This window comes from Hyperolius riggenbachi, chromosome 3 (genome assembly GCF_040937935.1).
Source record: "Hyperolius riggenbachi isolate aHypRig1 chromosome 3, aHypRig1.pri, whole genome shotgun sequence".
Classification (NCBI taxonomy): Eukaryota; Metazoa; Chordata; class Amphibia; order Anura; family Hyperoliidae; genus Hyperolius; species Hyperolius riggenbachi.
Genome location: NC_090648.1, coordinates 395,006,988 through 395,027,230, shown reverse-complemented (window position 1 = coordinate 395,027,230; position 20,243 = coordinate 395,006,988). Strand labels below are relative to the sequence as shown.

General features: G+C 43.7%; 1 protein-coding gene across 2 annotated transcripts in view; it reads left to right on the top strand.

Moving 5' to 3' along the window:
* The window catches only part of KCNMB1 (potassium calcium-activated channel subfamily M regulatory beta subunit 1), a 475,157-nt gene extending 458,168 nt beyond the window's left edge, over positions 1-16,989 (top strand). For both annotated transcript variants that reach the window (XM_068277414.1, XM_068277413.1), the window contains one exon: positions 16,578-16,989. In XM_068277414.1, the coding sequence (XP_068133515.1) occupies positions 16,578-16,862 (285 nt within the window). In that variant the 3' untranslated portion in view covers positions 16,863-16,989. The remainder of the gene's footprint in view (positions 1-16,577) is intronic.
* Positions 16,990-20,243: the final 3,254 nt, after the last annotated feature.

The window sequence follows — 20,243 nt, the reverse complement described above, 5'->3', positions numbered from 1 at the left end:
GCATCTTTGTGTACAGTATCTTGCACAGATTTTTATCTAATGGGGAGTTCAGCTCAATAGAATAGACTGTGTAGGTTTGGCTCTCATACTACATGGTAGGGGGTAAAATTGGTCTGTGATCTTTCATTTCCCACAGACTTTTATCTGATGTGTGTACCCACCTTTACAGTAAAAACCTGGGTGGTGATGGGTTTCTTCAAAATCTAAAAATCCAGTTGCAATTGGACAACCATCCAGTGTGAGTAGTATCGATTTATGTGAAGTATTCACAAAAGTTTCCTACACACACTACTACACTGCTGACAGAAGATAGGTTCCTCACCTGTTCTCTTGACGAAATGCGCAAACTACTGATGCCACTGTGTACCTGCTTAGGTTAGGCTATGCACGTTCCTAGCCGTTTTTACAGAACGTGTACGGGCAGACTTTGCGCATAGAAACGGCTACTAATGTTTTGTAATGGCCTCGCTCACATGTATGTGTATGCGACGCATACGTTTCTCATCCGCATTGCTGCACGCAGTTCTGTGCGTCATGCACAGAAACGGACGCAATGAAAGTCTATGGACGCGTATCAAAAACGCATACTATTGCTATTTTTGTTGAAGATAGGCATCTTGTTGCCTTTTTATAGTATTTAAAAACCTGATTGGTGTGTGCATAATTATGCACTTGTGTGTGTGTACACCTGGTGACTGTGTTTAACCAATTGGCTCATTTGAGTGTTCATTTGAGAGCCTTTGCTTTGATATTGCAAGGCGGTGTCTATATGAATGATTTTTGAGTCAAATGTACACAAATTGTGTTTAGTGTTTTGAAAATCACTGTGTGTAGAGTTTTGCAAAAAGTGTGAAGCTGACAATGTGCTTATAGTTGTGCCTATTTGAGAATGTATTTTGCTCTTTGAGTGTTAGGTTCTGTAAATTGTGGGAAAGTTGTAATTTTAGTGTGTAACCATTCAAAAAAACCTGTAACTGAACTTGTAGAAATGTGGATAATATAGCATGTTAGCCATGCCTGAGCTTAGCATCCAGCCAGTATACTGCTTCTTTTGGATCTGTAAAAAAAGTCTCATTGCCATCCACAATGCGCAATTTAGCTGGAAATTGCATTGAGTAGGGAACGTTTGCCTACCGCAACCGGCGTTTAATGTCAGTAAAAGAAGCACATTTCTTTTGCAAATCAGAAGAGTAATCAGGAAAAATCATAACTTTAACATTGTCGATCTTGATATCACCTTTAGTGTGTGCTAAGCGCAAAATAATGTCTCTGTCCCTACTATTCAGGATACGTGCTAGGAAGGAGTGTGGTGGCTTACCAGGCAGAGGCCTACGAGCTGGAACTCTACGCACGCTCCACAGCAAATGCTTTAGAAAGATTTTCAGCGCCAAACCGTTGCAACAGCCATTGCGCGATAAAATCTTCTGGACGGGTACCTTCAGTCCCCTCAGGTTGACCAACAAAGCGCAAGTTGTTATGACGTAGACGGTTTTCCATGTCATCAGATTTAGCATGATTAGCTGTAGATTGCTGCTTGGCGATATGAATACCGCTGGACAATGGCGCCACCGTGTCTCCAAGTGTAGAAACCCTAGTTTAGGACATATATATTTAAAAAGCTAACAGATTATGTATTCTTTTTAAATTCCCTCACTTTTATTTTTGTTTGCTTTACAAGTGTTTAATTTTGGCCAAGAGTATATGAAAATAACAGTAGAGTATTGTACCCTGTTAACCTATAACTTAATTACTACTTATCACAACGACACAAAATATATATATATATATATATATATATATATATATATATATAGTTTTTTTCGACACGACACCAATTAGGCTTTCTTTGGAGGGTACTTTTTGCTAAGAATTATTTTTTTATAAAAGTGTTTTAATAGGAAAAAAAGGAAAACATGTATTTCTCAGTTTTTGGCCATTATAGTTTTAAAATAATACATGCTAACGTAATTTAAACCTACACACTTTATTTGCCCATTTGTCACGGTTATTGCAACATTTAAAAATTTTCCCTAGTACACTATATGGTGCCAATATTTTATTTGGAAATAAAGGTGTATTTTTTCAGTTTTGCATCCATCCCTAATTACAAGCCCATAATTTATAAAGTAATAGTAATGTACCATCTTTACATACATATAAAAATATAAAAATAAATTTGGTAACTATTGGGGAGTGTCGGAGGTCAGGGGTTAATTTAATATGTAAAATACCGTATTTTTTGCCGTATAAGACGCTCCGGTATATAAGACGCATCCAGGTTTTGAGGGCAAAAAGCAGGGAAAAAAAGAATATATAGTAAACCTGGTGCGTCTATATTCCAGGAACGTCTTGTAGGTGTTCTACCCCAATTAATGTCCTCAGGAGTCCCCCATGTGCCCTCAGGTGTCCCCTGACTCCCTTATGTGCCCTCAGTGTCCCCATGTGCCCTTAGTGTCCCCATGTGCCCTCAGTGCCCCCCCCCCCAGGTGTCCCGCATGTGTCCTCAGTGTCTCCCATGTGCCCTTAGGTGTCCTCAGTGTAGTCCTCAGGTGTCCACCGTGTGCGCTTGGGTTTTCCCTGTGTGGCCCCCATGAGCCCTTAGGTGTTCCCAGTGTGGCCCCCAGGTGTCTCACATGTGCCCTCAGTGTCCTCCATGTGCCCTTAGGTGTTCCCAGTGTTGCCCCCAGGTGTCCCACATGTACCCTCAGTGTCCCCCATATGCCCTTAGGTGTCCTCAGGTGTTCCTCATGTGCCTTTAGGTGGTGCCAGTGTGGCTCCCAGGTGTCCCCCATGAACCTTTAGGTGTTCCCAGTGTGGCCCTCAGTGTCCTCCATGAGCCCTTAGGTGTTCCCAGTGTGGTCCCCAGTGTCCTCATGTGCCCTTAGGTGTTCCCAGTGTTGCCCCAGGTGTCCCCCATGTGCTCATAGATGCCTCCCATGTGCCTTAAAGTAACCCCAGCTCCCTGTGTGGTCCGCTCCCCCTTCCCCGTGTAAATAGTGTGGAGGGCGGCATGTATGTATCAGAGTGGCAGCCGAGATCACTGCGGTCAGCTTGTCTAATCTCCCCGCATATGTGCACTTGCCCCTTGGTGTCCGCGCTGCCCCCGCTTGTGTGTGCCCCCGAATGCAGACCTGGTCTCCTCTCTCGTCGCTCCTCTAGTGATGGCTTCTGTAATACGTATCATTGATGAAGCCATCACTAGAGGAGCGACGAGAGAGGAGACCAGGTATGCATTCCCGGAGAGCGACTGGAGTAAGTATGACTGCCGCTATGCTGAGCCTGACACCAGGGGGGGAGCGGACACACAAGCGTGGGCAGCGCGGACACCACGGGGCAAGCGCACATATGTGGGGAGGGGAGATTAGGGGGAGATTAGGCCGCAGTGATCTCGACGGCCACTCTGATACATACATGCCACCCGCCACACTATTTACACGGGGAAGGGGAGTGGACCACACAGAGAGCTGGTGCAGGGAATCGTAAGTTGGGAATTCTCTGCTTTTGCCGTATAAGACGCAGGGACATTTTGGGGGGAGAAAAAATGCGTCGTATATGGCGGAAAATACAGTACATTAAAGAGATACTGTAGGGGGGTTGGGAGAAAATGAGTTGAAGTTACCTGGGTCTTCTAATGGTCCCCCATAGACATCCTGTGGCTGCACAGCCACTCACAGATGCTCCGGCCCCGCCTCTGGATCATTTCTGGAATTTCAGACTTTCAAGTCTGAAAACCACTGCGCCTGCGTTGCCGTGTCTTCACTCCCGCTGATGGCACCAGGAGCGCACGGCACAGGTACAGATCATACTGGGCATGCGCAGTACGCTCCTGGTGCCATCAGCGGGAGTGAGGACACGGCAACGCAGACATAGTGGTTTTCAGACTTTAAAGTCTGAAATTCCAGAAGTGAACCGGAGGTGGGGCCGGAGCATTGGGGAGTGGCTGCGCGGGCACAGGATGTCTGTGGGGGGCCATTAGAAGCCCCGGGTAACTTCAACTCATTTTCCCCTGACGCCCCTACAGTGTCCCTTTAAGAAAAAACTCGCCAGTTAGAATATATTCAGAACCCCACTGAATCCACTAAATGTGTGTGGTTATCCAACCTTAAAGCTGGGCATACACTAGGCCGATTCCCGCCAGATCTCACATCGTTCCCGCAACACGCCGAATTTAGATCCATTTTGTACAATCCCGTCGATCGCTCCATGCAGAAAATTACCGTCGATCGCCCGCGGGTAGGGAGCGCGTCGCTAGCGGCGTTCGAGTACCCGACGACCGACGCAATAGAGCCCGCATACATTACCTGCTCTGCCGGCACGACTGCCCCCGGTCACCGCTGCTCCGTCTCCGCGCTGGTCTGGTCTCCGGGTCCGGCATGCTTCACTTCTTCTAGCCCGGCAGGAAGTTTAAACAGTAGAGGGCGCTCTACTGTTTAAACTTCCTGCCAGGCAGGAAGAAGTAAAGCATGCCGGACCTGGAGACCAGAGCGGAGACGGAGCTGCGGTGACCGGGGACAGTCGCGCCGGCGGAGCAGGTAGTGTATGCGGCAGGGGGAGCGGCAGCAGCAGCACCACCACCACAACAGATTGTGAACGGTTTCAGGCTGAAATCGGTTCACAATCTGTTTGCAGTAAAGGCAGCCATACGATCCCTCTCTGATCAGATTCGATCAGAGAGGGATCTATCTCTTGGTCGAATCTGATGGCAAATCGACCAGTGTATGGCTACCTTAAGGCATATAACTCTATCTTAATTGAAAAAGCTAAAAGGCGCAAATTTTTCTTTAAGCAATCTAATTTTGAGATAGACAATAAGTCTGCTAAACTTCTTGCTCAAATGGCACACTCTGATAGGAGTTCTCAAACCATGTTTGCAGTTAAAGATAAGCATGGCACTGTTATAATTTAAGTAGGCCTCAGTTATTTGGACTGAGTTAGTCAAAAAGGCTTGATGAGCAGACCTGCCCTTTAAGGGGATTTTCTTTTAGAGAGAAAATCTGCAGTTCTGTCAGCAGAACTAGAACATACCAAGAAGCTGTTCTCTGAACAAGGCCGCAGGTCTCCCTGACCTGGGCATGGAACAATAAACATCAGCCATGTTTTGTAAATATCCACATTCCTGCATGTATGTTAAATGTCTCATTGATTAATCGAGTAGGTGTGTATGATGACACCACAAGTGGGTCCACCAATAGACGGATATAGGGGATGGCGAAGATGATGTCATATTTAACTCTTTCCTAGTCGGTATTAAATCTGGAGGGAGCGATGGAGAGGCACTCTGCTCCTTACTTTCGCACTAGCTCGCAAGGCTGACTGGGACCTCTAAGTATGTTCTTCCTTTCTGTAATCTGATATAATGTATGCTGTACATAGGTAGTTTAGTGGAACGTAGGTTAGCAAGAAGTGCCTGATTGACTTCAGCAGGAAGTCTAATCAAGAGCTTGTAACGCAACATGAAGATTGGCATGGCCAGGATATGATGTACTGTATCTATCTGTATTTCTGTGACTTGAATAAATAACGTAAACATTGAAGAAGCCTGAGAAAGTCAATCTCCTGCTTGCTGTGTGGAGAGTCAAGTGATCTCACAATCTGTGAGATGGTGGTGTCGAAGCAAGGTGATATAGAACAGTTTATAACAGGCACTATTTGCCAAGATGTTCCGAGTATATTGAACTGTTTCCATGATTTTTATCTCTAGCTCTATACCTCCTCCCTTACCTGCACTGACCAGGAGATTGGTCTATACTTAAGTGATATTCAATTACCTCAGATATTACATTGGAGGAAGTACAGGAAGCAGTAATATCTTTGGCCAATAATAAGTCGCCAGGCCCAGACGGTCTTCCAAGTTTATAAATGCTATGATTAAGCACTGATCTCAGAACTACCTGTATATGAAACTTTAAGACCTACGCCTCCCGTAGTCTTTCAATTCTGCGATGGTTATACTATTGCTGAAACCTGGTAAAGACCCATTAGAATGCTCCTCATTTAGACTGATCTCACTGCTAAATAGCAGTGATTCCTATCCAATCGGCTCCAGAGTGTTATCTTGGATATAGTTCATCCAGATCAGTGTGGATTCATGCCTGGCAAGTCTGCGTCTAGCAGTATCAGGAAAACATTGACGCACTTGGTACTTAAAGGGAAATAGCAAAAGGTTTTATACATACCTGGGGCTTCCTCCAGCGCCATAAGCACGGATCGCTCCCACGCCACAATCCTCCACTTCCTGTATCGCTGGTACCGGGCCCCGTCACTTCCGAGGGACGCAGCCAATTGTCCGCATCACAGGGGCTCCCTCCGTACCCTTACGCATGCGGCTGCGCAGTATGCAGCCGCACGCGTAGGTATATGGAGGGAGCCCCTGAGATGCGGACAATTGGCTGCGTCCACCGGCCGACTCGCAGCAATGACGGGACCCGGTACTGGCGAATCCAGGCAGCGAAGGACGGCGGTGTGGGAGCGATCCAGGCTTATGGGGCTGGAGGAAGCCCCAGGTATGTATAAAACCTTTCCCCCAACGTCTCTGGTCCCCTTTAACCCCTTGAGCACCAGAGCAATTTTCACCTTTCAGCGCTCCTTCCATTCATTCGTCTATAACTTTATTATTACTTATTGCAATGAAGTGAACTATATCTTGTTTTTCTTGTCACAAATTAGGCTTTCTTTAGGTGGGACATTATGCCAAGAATTATTTTATTCTAAATGTGTTTTAATGGGAAAATAGGAAAAAATCTGGGAAAAAAAATCATTTTTCAGTTTTCGGCCATTATAGTTTAAAAATAATGCATGCTATTGTAATTAAAATCTATGAAATGTACAGTGATGTGAAAAACTATTTGTCCCCTTCCTGATTTCTTATTCTTTTGAATGTTTGTCACACACTTAAATGTTCTGCTCATCAAAAACCGTTAACTATTAGTCAAAGATAACATAATTGAACACAAAATGCAGTTTTAAATGATGGTTTTTATTATTTAGTTAGAAAAAAAAAACTCAAAACCTACATGGCCCTGTGTGAAAAAGAAATTGCCCCCTGAACCTATTAACTGGTTGAGCCACCCTTAGCAGCAATAACTGCAATCAAGCGTTTGCGATAACTTGCAACGAGTCTTTTACAGCGCTCTGGAGGAATTTTGGCCCACTCATCTTTGCAGAATTGTTGTAATTTAGCTTTATTTGAGGGTTTTCTAGCATAAACCGCCTTTTTAAGGTCATGCCACAACATCTCAATAGGATTCAGGCCAGGACTTTGACTAGGCCACTCCAAAGTCTTCATTTTGTTTTTCTTCAGCCATTCAGAGGTGGATTTGCTGGTGTGTTTTGGGTCATTGTCCTGCTGCAGCACCCAAGATCGCTTCAGCTTGAGTTGGCGAACAGATGGCCGGACATTCTCCTTCAGGATTTTTTGGTAGACAGTAGAATTCATGGTTCCATCTATCACAGCAAGCCTTCCAGGTCCTGAAGCAGCAAAACAACCCCAGACCATCACACTACCACCACCATATTTTACTGTTGGTATGATGTTCTTTTGCTGAAATTCTGTGTTACTTCTACGCCAGATTTAACGGGACACGCACCATCCAAAAAGTTCAACTTTTGTCTCATCGGTCCACAAGGTATTTTCCCAAAAGTCTTGGCAATCATTGAGATGTTATTTAGCAAAATTGAGACGAGCCTTAATGTTCTTTTTGCTTAAAAGTGGTTTGCGCCTTGGATATCTGCTATGCAGGCCATTTTTTGCCCAGTCTCTTTCTTATGGTGGAGTCGTGAACACTGACCTTAATTGAGGCAAGTGAGGCCTGCAGTTCTTTAGATGTTGTCCGGAGGTCTTTTGTGGCCTCTCGGAGGAGTTTTCTCTGCGCTCTTGGGGTAATTTTGGTCGGCCGGCCACTCCTAGGAAGGTTCATCACTGTTCAATGTTTTTGCCATTTGTGGATAATGGCTCTCACTGTGGTTCCATGGAGTCCCAAAGCTTTAGAAATGGCTTTATAACCTTTACCAGACTGATAGATCTCAATTACTTTTGTTCTCATTTGTTCCTGAATTTCTTTGGATCTTGGCATGATGTCTAGCTTTTGAGGTGCTTTTGGTCTACTTCTCTGTGTCAGATAGCTGCTATTTAAGTGATTACTTGATTGAAACATATTGGTAGGTGAACAGAGGCGCCAGAAGGATAAAAGTACATAAAATTTTTTTAAAAATTGCTGGGAAGAAGTGGTGGACTCGCCTCCGTTAAAGCAGACACCAAGGACTGTAAATATATAGATATACACATTTATTGAAAATACCCCAAAGATGCTGCTTCATTTATCCAATCAATTTTGACATACTACACCATACTGGGCTCTCGATTTCTCTTCAACTTGATTGAAACAGGTGTGGCAGTAATCAGGCCTGGGGGTGACTACAGAAATTGAACTCAGGTGTGATAAACCACAGTTAAGTTATTTTTTAACAAGGGGGGCAATCACTTTTTCACACAGGGCTATGTAGATTTAGAGGTTTTTTTCTCACTAAATAATAAAAACCATAATTTAAAACTGCATTTTGTGTTCAATTATGTTATCTTTGCCTAATAGTTAACGGTTTTTGATGAGCAGAAACATTTAAGTGTGACAAACATGCAAAAGAATAAGAAATTGGGAAGGGGGCAAATAGTTTTTCACATCACTGTATTTGCCTATTTTTCCCGGTTATTACGCCGTTTAAATTATGTCCCTATCACAATGTTTGGCGCCAATATTTTATTTGGAAATAAAGGTGCATTTTTTTTCAGTTTTGCATCCATCCCTAATTACAAGCCCATAGTTTATAAAGTAACAGTGTTGTACCCTCTTGACATAAATATTTAAAGAGTTCAGTCCCTAAGGTAACTATATATGTTTTTTTTTATTGTAATTTTTTTTTCTTTTTATTACAAAAAAAATAAATAAATTGGGGAGTGTGTTAATGAGTTAATTTATAGTGTAAAAGTATGTATTTGTATATGAAAAATGTTTTGGATGTAGTTTTACTATTTGACCACAAGATGGCCATAGTAACTTTTTGTGAATGTGTCCTGTAAGCGTCGGAAGTACGATTACAGGACGTTCAATGAGGCTGGGAAACTTTTTTTTTTCACAATGATCGCGCTGCTTCTCATAGAAGCAGCCGATCATTGCTGGGGGGCTGAGATCAACGAACAGGAATGGTTTTTCCCGTTCATTGATCTCCTGGTGAGCAGCCGGCGGCGTGCATGAGCGCAGGAGCACGATGGAATGATGGCAGCGGTAGTCGGAGCTGTACAGAGCATACAGCTCCGCCTACCGCTGCCATCATTCCATCGCTAGCCAGTGATTGGTAATGCTGTATGTGCCCGGCCGCTCGCTCGAGTGGACCCGCCCCTCGCTCATTAACATTTATACATATTCACTGCTTCTGGCCAATCCACGCACAGCGGGGCCAGAAGCAAGGTATTACAGACAGCGGACCAAAAAACCGAAGGTACTGACAATCAGCAGATCGTCTTGCCACGAACCGCGGTTTCGGTTTTAAACCGAAAAACCGTGCAGCCCTATTTGAGACTGTTGAGGGACAACTGCTTTGGCTGGTCCTTGGGTGTTTTGGGTTCGGGTCTAAATTTATATCCTGGATTAAACTATTATATAGCACCCCACAAGCAACATTGGTTGTCAATGGTCACATGTCTTCCCCTTTTTCTCTTACTAGGGGTACAACACAGGGCTGTCCTATCTCTCCATACCTGTTTTCTTTGATGATAGCAGTTCTAGCTGTCTGTTTACAATCTAACCCTTTAATCTATGGATAAAGGATAGGGACTCTTGTTGATACCCTGGCTCTATATGCAGACGATTTGATCCTATATCTACAGGACACTGACGGGTCACTACAACAAGCATTTATAATAATGGCAGTATTTGTATTTGTAATTTATAACCAAACAATCCTTCTCTAGTTATTCAGGGCTGTGTATAAACTGGCAAAAATCTGTTATTCTGCAACCTGACCCTACTTCTATCAGGCATTCCTCACTGCACTCTCAACTGCAGGTAGATAAAAGCTTCAAGTACTTCAGTACCTATAGTTGCTGATAGATCTGAATTCTTCCGCTTGAATATTGAATATGATTAATGCGTGGAATCTATTCCCTTTGAATGTAATAGGACGAATTAATTTAATTAAGATTATTATTCTCCCCAAAATTCTTTATACTTTAGAGCATGCCCATATACCAATACCCAATACCCAAAAAGTTTTTTGTTGAATTGAATTCCTTAGTATCTGCATTCATATGGGAGAAGGGTAGAGCCAGGGTTCGACTCCAGTTCCTACAGGCACCTAAACAATCTGCTGGTTTAGCACTTCCTAATTTTTATTTGAATTACCTGGCAGGGCAACTCCGCTATTTAAACACTTTGGTTCATGAACATTTAGATTGTCCTATATCTGATCAATTCTTACCTAAATATGTCAAGGGTGGTAATTTGATGGCATATCTGGAGGCTCCTAAAACTCAATTAATTGGGTTTGGTACATGGATCCACAGGCTAGCGGTCAAAGTCTGGTCTGAGGCCAAGCGCATTCACGGTATAGCTAATCTACTTGATAATACCCCTCTATGGTTTAATCATAAATTCTCCCATCTAGCATTATTTCACAGTGCCTTAGACTGGCAGCAAGTAGGTGTCACTATGTTCAAACACATTGTAGATCAAGGCTCCTTTAGATCCTTTGAGCAACTTAAAGCTACCCACAATATTACCAATGCTTATTTTTATAAATATCTACAATTACGCCATTGTTGGAATTCTCAGTTTGGCAATACCCAAATAACATTTTCAGTCTTTCCCATAATTGGTATACTTCGTACACCAGGGATGGGCGGCCTTATTTCTGTGTTATATACTTCTGTCATTAGGCGGACAAAGAAACTGACTCTCTTCAGTCCAGGTGGGCTTGCTGTTTAACCGACCTAGATGATGAGGAGTGGGAGGATGCCCTTGAATCACATGTTTATGCATCAATATCTGCTAATGGTAAATTAATTCAGTTCTATCTCATTAGGCAAGCTTATCTCACCCCCCTAAGACTTTCTAAAATTAACTTCCCTGGCAGTAAGCCCGACCTAGGGTCCGGCTAGTCACCGCAGGGAATCACATGGCCCCGGGAAGATTTTTTAAAATAAAACTTGCGCTATATGCTTAAGCTAGCACTTCGCTAGCTAATTATGTCCCCCAAGTCCCTCCGGTCCCCACCGATCGCCCCCGATCACCGCTGTAATACATACTCCCAGGGATCCCGCAATGGCGCAGCCTCCCAATCAGCTCCAGGCTTTGCTATGGGGAGGATCGGGACTGTGCATGGCATCATGACGTCATGTCCGGTCGTCGCCATAGCGACGAGTGAAGCTAGGGCTCTCGCGGGATGGCAGAGGGGTAAATATTGCGGGCGGTGATCGGAGGTTTAATTGGGTGTCGGGGGGCTTGGGAGACCTAATTAGCTAGTGAAGTGCTAGCTTAAGCATATAGCGCAAGTTTTAATTAAAAAAAATCCTCCCGCGGACGCAGCCTCTAAAACTGTGTACTGCCAGGGAGGTTAAGCCCAACTATTCCCCTGGCTTGTCCCAAATGTACGGCTCCATCAGCTGACTTTTGGCATATCTTGTTAGAATGTCCTTCAATAGGATCTTACTGGCAACAAGTAATACAAATGCTTGCTGAAATATTGGAGAAACAGATAGTCTTGTGTCCTACGTTTTGCCTACTAGGCCTAATTGCACAACACCAATATACAAAATTTTAATGTACCATGTTGCGAGAGTCTCTTCTATATGCCCGGAGAGCTATTGCAATGTGTTGGATTTCTGCACAATTACCTTCAATTACTGAGTAGGTCATCCAACTCAACAAAGTACTACCATATATTAAGCTAGTTTATCAACGTAGGAATTGTCCTGGTAAATTTACCAAGGTATGGTGCAAATGAACTTTGTCACCATTAACAGTCACTATGTAAAATTCTCTAATTATGTTGCAACTCTTTAATACATACTGGTTTAAAACTATATTGATATTTTATGATGATAACCTTGTTATGTTATGTATAGGTTCATATGTCCTGTTGACATACAGTGGGTTGCAAAAGTATTCGGCCCCCTTGAAGTTTTCCACATTTTGTCACATTACTTATTTTATTGGAATTCCATGTGAAAAAAAAGAGATGTACATGTGAGAAGTGGAACGAAAATCATACATCATTCCAAACATTTTTTTACAAATAAATAACTGCAAAGTGGGGTGTGCGTAATTATTCGGCCCCCTGAGTCAATACTTTGTAAAACCACCTTTTGCTACAATTACAGCTGCCAGTCTTTTAGGGTATGTCTCTAAGAGCTTTGCACATCTAGTGACTGAAATCCTTGCCCATTCTTCTTTGCAAAACAGCTCCAGCTCAGTCAGATTAGATGGACAGCGTTTGTGAACAGCAGTTTTCAGATCTTGCCACAGATTCTCGATTGGATTTAGATCTGAACTTTGACTGGGCCATTCTAACACATAGATATGTTTTGTTTTAAACCATTCCATTGTTGCCCTGGCTTTATGTTTAGGGTCATTGTCCTGCTGGAAGGTGAACCTCCGCCCCAGTCTCAAGTCTTTTGCAGACTCCAAGAGGTTTTCTTCCAAGTTTGCCCTGTATTTGGCTCCATCCATCTTCCCATCAACTCTGACCAGCTTCCCTGTCCCTGCTGAAGAGATGCACCCCCGAGCATGATGCTGCCACCACCATATTTGACAGTGGGGATGGTGTGTTCAAAATGATGTGCAGTGTTAGTTTTCCGCCACACATAGCGTTTTGCATTTTTGCCAAAAAGTTCCATTTTGGTCTCATCTGACCAGAACACCTTCTTCCACATGGTTGCTGTGTCCCCCACATGGCTTGTGGCAAACTGCAAATGGGAATTCTTATGCTTTCTGTTAACAATGCCTTTCTTCTTGCCACTCTTCCATAAAGGCCAACTTTGTACAGTGCATGACTAATAGTTGTCCTATGGACAGAGTCTCCCACCTGAGCTGTAGATCTCTGCAGCTCGTCCAGAGTCACCATGGGCCTCTTGACTGCATTTCCGATCAGCGCTCTCCTTGTTCGGCCTGTGAGTTTAGGTGGATGGCCTTGTCTTGGTAGGTTTACAGTTGTGCCATACTCCTTCTATTTCTAAATGATCGCTTGAACAGTGCTCCGTGGGATGTTCAAGGCTTTGGAAATCTTTTTGTAGCCTAAGCCTGCTTTACATTTTTCAATAACTTGATCCCTGACCTGTCATTTGTGTTCTTTGGACTTCACGGTGTTGTTGCTCCCAATATTCTCTTAGACAACCTCTGAGGCCCTCACAGAGCAGCTGTATTTGTACTGACATTAGATTACACACAGGTGCACTCTATTTAGTCATTAGCACTCATCAGGCAATGTCTATAGGCAACTGACTGCACTCAAAGGGGGCGGAATAATTATGCACACACCACTTTGCAGTTATTTATTTGTAAAAAATGTTTGGAATCATGTATGATTTTTGTTCCACTTCTCATGTGTACACCACTTTGTGTTGGTCTTTCATGTGGATTTCCAATAAAATGGATTCATGTTTGTGGCAGTAATATGACAAAATGTGGAAAACTTCAAGGGGGCCGAATACTTTTGCAATCCACTGTATATTGTTGGTTCATACTGTCGGATTATTCTGCAAATGTACTGTTTTCAGATATCCTGATATGCTATCTCCTTTTTGTACTTACATTTACTATTGGTCTTTTTGTACTTACACTTCTAATATTTTGCTATGTACATTTTGCAACTTTGTCAATAAAACTGTGTTAAAAATGGTATATTACTGTGGTTTTTGCAAATAAGGGCTTGTAATTGTTGATAGAGTACAATGAGAAAACAGGCATAGAAAATAAAGTAATTACTTATAAAACTATTGCTTACAAAAACTTAATTTGTTAGAAAACATATAGAACATTTAGGTGTGATAAGTATCAACAGGGGCGTCGCTAGCCCTATTTTGGGGGAGCACGTGCCCCCAATCTGTCCTGGGGTGCCATGGATCTTCGCCCGGCTGCCCCCTCTGTCAGCGGCTCCCTCCAGCCGCCGCCGCGTCACTCAGACCTCGATCAGGCGGCGACCAATCGTGTGGGCGCTAGAACCCAGCGCCCGCACTGATATGCAGAAGTGACATCACTTCCGCATATAGAGCGGGTGCGTCCGGCGCCCGCTCGTACTACTGGTCGGGTCGCCGCTGATCCTGAGGTCTGCTGACTGCGAGGTAAGGGGGGAGCGGCGGCGGCGGGGGCTCCCTGTCACTCACTGACTACCTAATGGGCTCCCTGTCACTCACTCACTACCTAAAGGGGCTCCCTGGCACTCACTCACTACCTAAAGGGGCTTCCTGTCACTCACTGCCTAAAGGGGCTTCCTGACACTCACTCACTACCTAAAGGGGCTCCCTGGCACTCACTTACTACCTAAAGGGGCTCCCTGTCACTCACTCACTGCCTAAAGGGGCTCCCTGGCACTCACTCACTACCTAAAGGGGCTCCCTGGCACTCACTCACTACCTAAAGGGCCTCCCTGGCACTCACTCGCTGCCTGAAGGGGCTCCCTGGCACTCACTCACTGCTTGAAGGGGCTCCCTGGCACTCACTCACTGCCTGAAGGGGCTCCCTGGCACTCACTCACTGCCTAAAGGGGCTCCCTGGCACTCACGCACTACCTAATGGGGCTCCCTGGCACTCACTCACTACCTAAAGGGGCTCCCTGGCACTCACTCACTACCTAAAGGGGCTCCCTGTCACTCACTACCTAACTGGAGGCGCCTGTCACTCACTAGCTAACCTGGGGGTCCCTGTCACTCACTACCTAACTTGGGGGGGCTACCATATTAAGGGGGCATTCTGCCTATTTATGTGAAATGCTGTCTATTTATGTGCCTCATGACTGCTGAATTTGTCTTTTTGGGAGCCTTATGATTTGTTGGGGGCCTCAAGATTGCTGAATTTGTCTTGTTGGGGGCCTCATGATTTGTTGGAGGCCTCATGATTGCTGAATTTGTCTTGTTGGGGGCCTCATGATTTGTTGGAGGCCTCATGATTGCTGAATTTGTCTTGTTGGGGGCCTCATGATTTGTTGGGGGCCTCATGATTGCTGAATTTGTCTTGTTGGGGGTCACATGATTGCTAACTGCGAGACTATGGGAAAAGCTGAATCCTTGTCATATGAGACAATAGCATTAAACCTACTTTTTTAGCTTTTCAAACAGAAAATAAAACTGGGAGGTTCTAAAAAATTGAATACATTTTTCAGGAGTAGGATGGATGAAATTGTTTATCTTCACAGTTTATTTTCAACTTGGATTTTCCATAATGTTCATGTATGAGTTAAAACGTTTGTACAGTATTTAGTTTAAATTGCTGTTGCCACTTTGCGATAGATAAGTGACTTTTAGGTTGCAGTTTGGGCACTCGGCCTCCAAAAGTTTCGCCACCACTGTCATAATCTAATGTTCCACCATTGCTAGGTTCATGTAAATTTGTCTCAACCCGTTACCACACCTATATTCTGGTCCATGGCCCACCCATTTTTCGGTGCGGCACGATAAGCATGCCGCACAACGTGATCCTCATATTTTTGGCACGATAGCTGCAGTGTGCTGAATTCTGCTGCCTACAGTATGTACAGTATACGCTGTTCTCTAGTGCCTGCACTGTGTGCTGATTTACCTCCAGTGTGTACAGTGTAAGGTGTTACTATGTGCCTTTACTGATTGTAAACCAGCTATATTGTATGCTGATCCCTGCTACTTTCAGTATGTACAGTATTAGCTGTAAAGCCTGGTACACACATACAATTTTGATTAGCCAATTTTAGCTCTGTTCATAAAATTAATTGTCTGTTGGCCCACTTACTGCACGGGGGTGGTAAAATTGGGGGTCAGTGATTGACCAATCAAAATTGTATGTGCGTATACATCTTTGATCAATGCCTATACTGATTGTAAATTATCTAAATAAAGGACAGGGGGCTCCATCCAATATTTCGATGGGCAGGCCCGTTATCTGTGGCTTACACCACTGATAAGTTCATGTACATTTGGCCCCACCCATGGCCACGCCCACTCACCTCATGGCCACGCCCATTTTTTTTGCCGCGGCGCATATACCTCCCAACCTGGTGCCCACAGGTGCCCCTGATCTCCAAGGACCCTAGAAACGCCCCTGAGTATCAATAAAGTTATTAGCAAATGAACAGGAGGAGAGCAGAAACATAAAAATTGCCCTGGTCAATAAGGGGAAAACAACATGTTGTGGTCAAGTGGTAAAGAAATACACCCATCTATCTCTTTTCAGTGTAATTCTCCTTCAGTATTTTGTACTGTAATTGATATGGCATGTTTTTATCCAGAAATATTAATTTGTATGTTTTTTTCCTAGGCAGTGGCACCAACAGGAATGCTCCAGTGCACTCAGGTTATATTGTATAATGTTTGTCTATAATGCTGTCATATTTTCTTTCAGTGTTCCTACATACCTGAATGCATGGAAAACCACACAGAAGTGTCAATTCACGTTCAAGAAATACAGGAAATATTTAATAAGTCTTCTGCATTTCCCTGCTACTTTGATCCAAAAGGAAGACAGAAGAATATAATTTTAATAAGAAAATTTGGACCCCAGAAGATGATCTCATACTTTTTCTGGCCAACATCAATGTTTACTGTTGGACTTTGCATGGTTATTATTGTAAAAGTCAGCCAATATTTTACCATGGTTTCTATGCAAGCAAGCAAAGGCAACACTTGAACTTGAACCACTCCAACAACAGAAAGATGTCCTGAAATCATTATTTTTGTGTATACAAAATAAATGTGATCTTAACCTAGGAGAGCACAAATGCTGCTGACCAATAAACATTGTATTGAAAACACAGCATACGCCTATGACAATCAACAAATGTATTTAACTGAATCTATAAGTCCCAACATGTCATTCCAGCCAAAAAGTGCATAAGGACAGGCAGGAGGCTGACATGCCATGCTGGAACTTCCATTGACTGTACATGTTAATTGGAAATCTCTTGGTTACCCATAAATCCTTTTTTCTCTCCCACAAAAGCAAAACCAAAAATGTATTGGTTAGTTGCAGGGCATCCTTATATTAATTTGCATTCTTTTACATTTGGTTCAGTTCATGCTATTGGCAACTCTCTGCTTAAAATGTTGGTACAGCTAATCAGCTTAACCTACTTGCCGGTTATCACGAGCTCAGCTCGGGGTAACCTGCGCAGGAGGATTTCTCAGGCCCCGCTGGGCCGATTTGCATAATTTTTTTTCCCTACACGCAGCTAGCACTTTGCTAGCTGCGTGTGGTACGTGATCGCTGCTGCCACCCGCCGATTCGCCGCTACCCGCCACGCCGAGCCGCCCCCCGCCCCAGACCCCTGCGCAGCCTGGCCCATCAGTGCCAGGCAGCACTAAGGGGTGGATCGGGATTCCCTATGACGTCCCGACGTGGACGTCGACGTCATCCCGCCTCGTCGCCATGGCGACCGGGGAAGCCCTGCAGGAAATCCCGTTCTGAACGGGATTTCCTGTTTACTCTGATCGTCGAAGGCGTACGGAGTGGGTGGGGGGATGCTGCCGCTCAGCGGCTATCATGTAGCGAGCCCTGGGCTCGCTACATGATTTAAAAAAAAAATGTAAAAAGTTTTGCGCTGCCTTCTTGCCGGCGTGAATTGAACCGGCAAGGAGGTTAAACAATTTTACTGAATTTATTCACCTGAAAATTCCTTCACCTGAAAATCCCTGCCATAATTGTGATAAACCAGTTTCTAGCATGCTTATTTACAAGTAGAGGTTTTTGAGTGACTCAAAGTGTGTAGCGAGTGTATTGAAAATATAGTATGGTTACAGAATATAAATGTTGTGTTTAGACAGGCTACTTTTTTATGCTTACTAGTGTAGGACCTCTTTAGAGAGGAGGTGCCAGTTTCTAGAATGCCTGGAATATCCCTCGACAGTTAGAATGGAAATGTTTCAGCATGTAACAAATTTTACAGTGGGTGTGGTTTAGAAACATACTTAACTTATGCTGGGCATACACGGCTAGATACTTCTTATCAATCGAGCCGCTGATGGCTCGATTGATAATTTCCGACAGGTCGGGTAATTGCCGCCGGATCGATTCCGCGCTTGATACAGGCGGGCAGAACAGTAGAAAAAAAGAAGCGCTGATTAGGAAGCGCCCGCGGGGTCGAGCGGGAATCGATCCGCGCCCATGCGCGGACAAGCAGTGACGCTCCGGCATCGCGCCGCTGGCTCGATACCAGCGCACAAACAAGCCGTGTATGCCCAGCATAAGATTGGTAGGCTTTCATGGAGAAAAAAAACAGAAACGAAAACTTGAGGTGAGTCAGGAGCAGTTAAGGGAAGATCTGGGGAAACTTGGAAGATACAGAAATACAGAAAGATGAAAAGGAAAGAAACACAATTGCATTACAGAAAAAATACAGTACAGAAAGTAGAGACATTTTTTTCTAAATAAGGAAAAACGTTTTAGCCATTTATTTAGGAAAGAGTTCTTTACAGTAAGAGTGATTAAGATGTGGAATGCATTGACACAGGAAGTCGTTATGGCAAACTCTATACCTGCATTTAAAGGGGGCTTAGATGCTTTCCTTGGGTTGAAAGACATCCATGGCTACAATTACTAGGTAATGCCTAATGATATTGATCCAGGGATTTTATCTGATTGCCATGTGGAGTCGGGAAGGAATTTTTCCCTTTTGGGACTAATTGGACCATGCCTTGTAAGGGTTTTTTCGCCTTCCTCTGGATCAACAGGGATATGTGAGGGAGCAGGCTGGAGTTGTACTTTGTACTGGTTGAACTCGATGGACGTATGTCTTTTTTCAACCAAAATAACTATGTAACTATAGGCTAGTACACACTAGCAATTTTGATTGACCAATGATTGCTCAATTTTACCACCTCCATGTAGTATGAGGGCCAAACAGATTTTCAATTCTATGCAGATTATATAGGTAAATGGTCATACTACATGGAGGTGGTAAAATTGAGCAATCATTGGTCAATCAAAATTGCTAGTGTGTACTAGCCTTATGTAACAATAACCTTTTTTTCTGTATAACAACATTTTTTTTTAATAAAATTACATTTGTATGTGTAAACCTGCACATACATGTGCAGAGCCAAGTCACCGCCTCTCTTGTATCACTCACCAGAGATGCAACAAACAGATTTTCTTTAAAAAATTAAATTTTTTGGGGTAAAATGTATAGGCCAGACCATGACATTGTCTGCTCTCTGCTACAGTGGCTGCAAAAAAACTATTTTTTTCTCTCAAATTTTATTTGTATGTAAACCTGCACAAACATGTGCAGAGCCAAGTCACTGCATCTCTTGTCAGTGGCACCAGGGCGGAAACAGTTTTTATTTAAAAAAACAACAACAAAAAAACAACAAAAAATGTATATGTAAAAATGTATATCCATGACATCCATTCCAGACCTGTTAGCACCTAATCTCGCGTGGCTGCATGGTCGTGTAACTAGTTAGTATGGAAGAGTTCACAAAGAAGTCAAAATAAAAAATAAGAAAAAATTAGGTTGTACACTGACGCTGGTCTTTTTGGTTCTATTGTATAATTCCACTAATAACTTACCATCCTGGCCTCTGCTACACGCCCACACTGGTCTGTTCAGTTGAGCGCACATGCAGCACCACACGCCTAAGAGCCTTACACAGGGGCGTAATTAGACATCACTGGACCCCCCTGCGAAACTTTGGAAGGGGCCCCCCACCTCCCTCGCTTTCTGCACAGGAAAACTGAGGACCAATGTGTTTTCCCCATGCAGATAAAAACAATTAGACTTAAAGGAAATGTCAGGCAATCTTTGCTACCCCTAGATCTACTTACCCGGGGCTTCCTCCATCCCCTTGCAGCTGACAAGTCCCTCATCACAGCTCTGCTCCCAGTACATACATACACAGCCTTATTATTTTACTACATGAGAGCACATGGAGGAACAACAATGACATGCTGAACGTAAGATATAGTATTTACGGTAACTTAGGAAAAACATTCAGAATGTCACTGATTGGTACTGTTATTACAGGATCTTAGACTCAGTATGAGACACAAGCTCTTAATGAGGCAGCAACA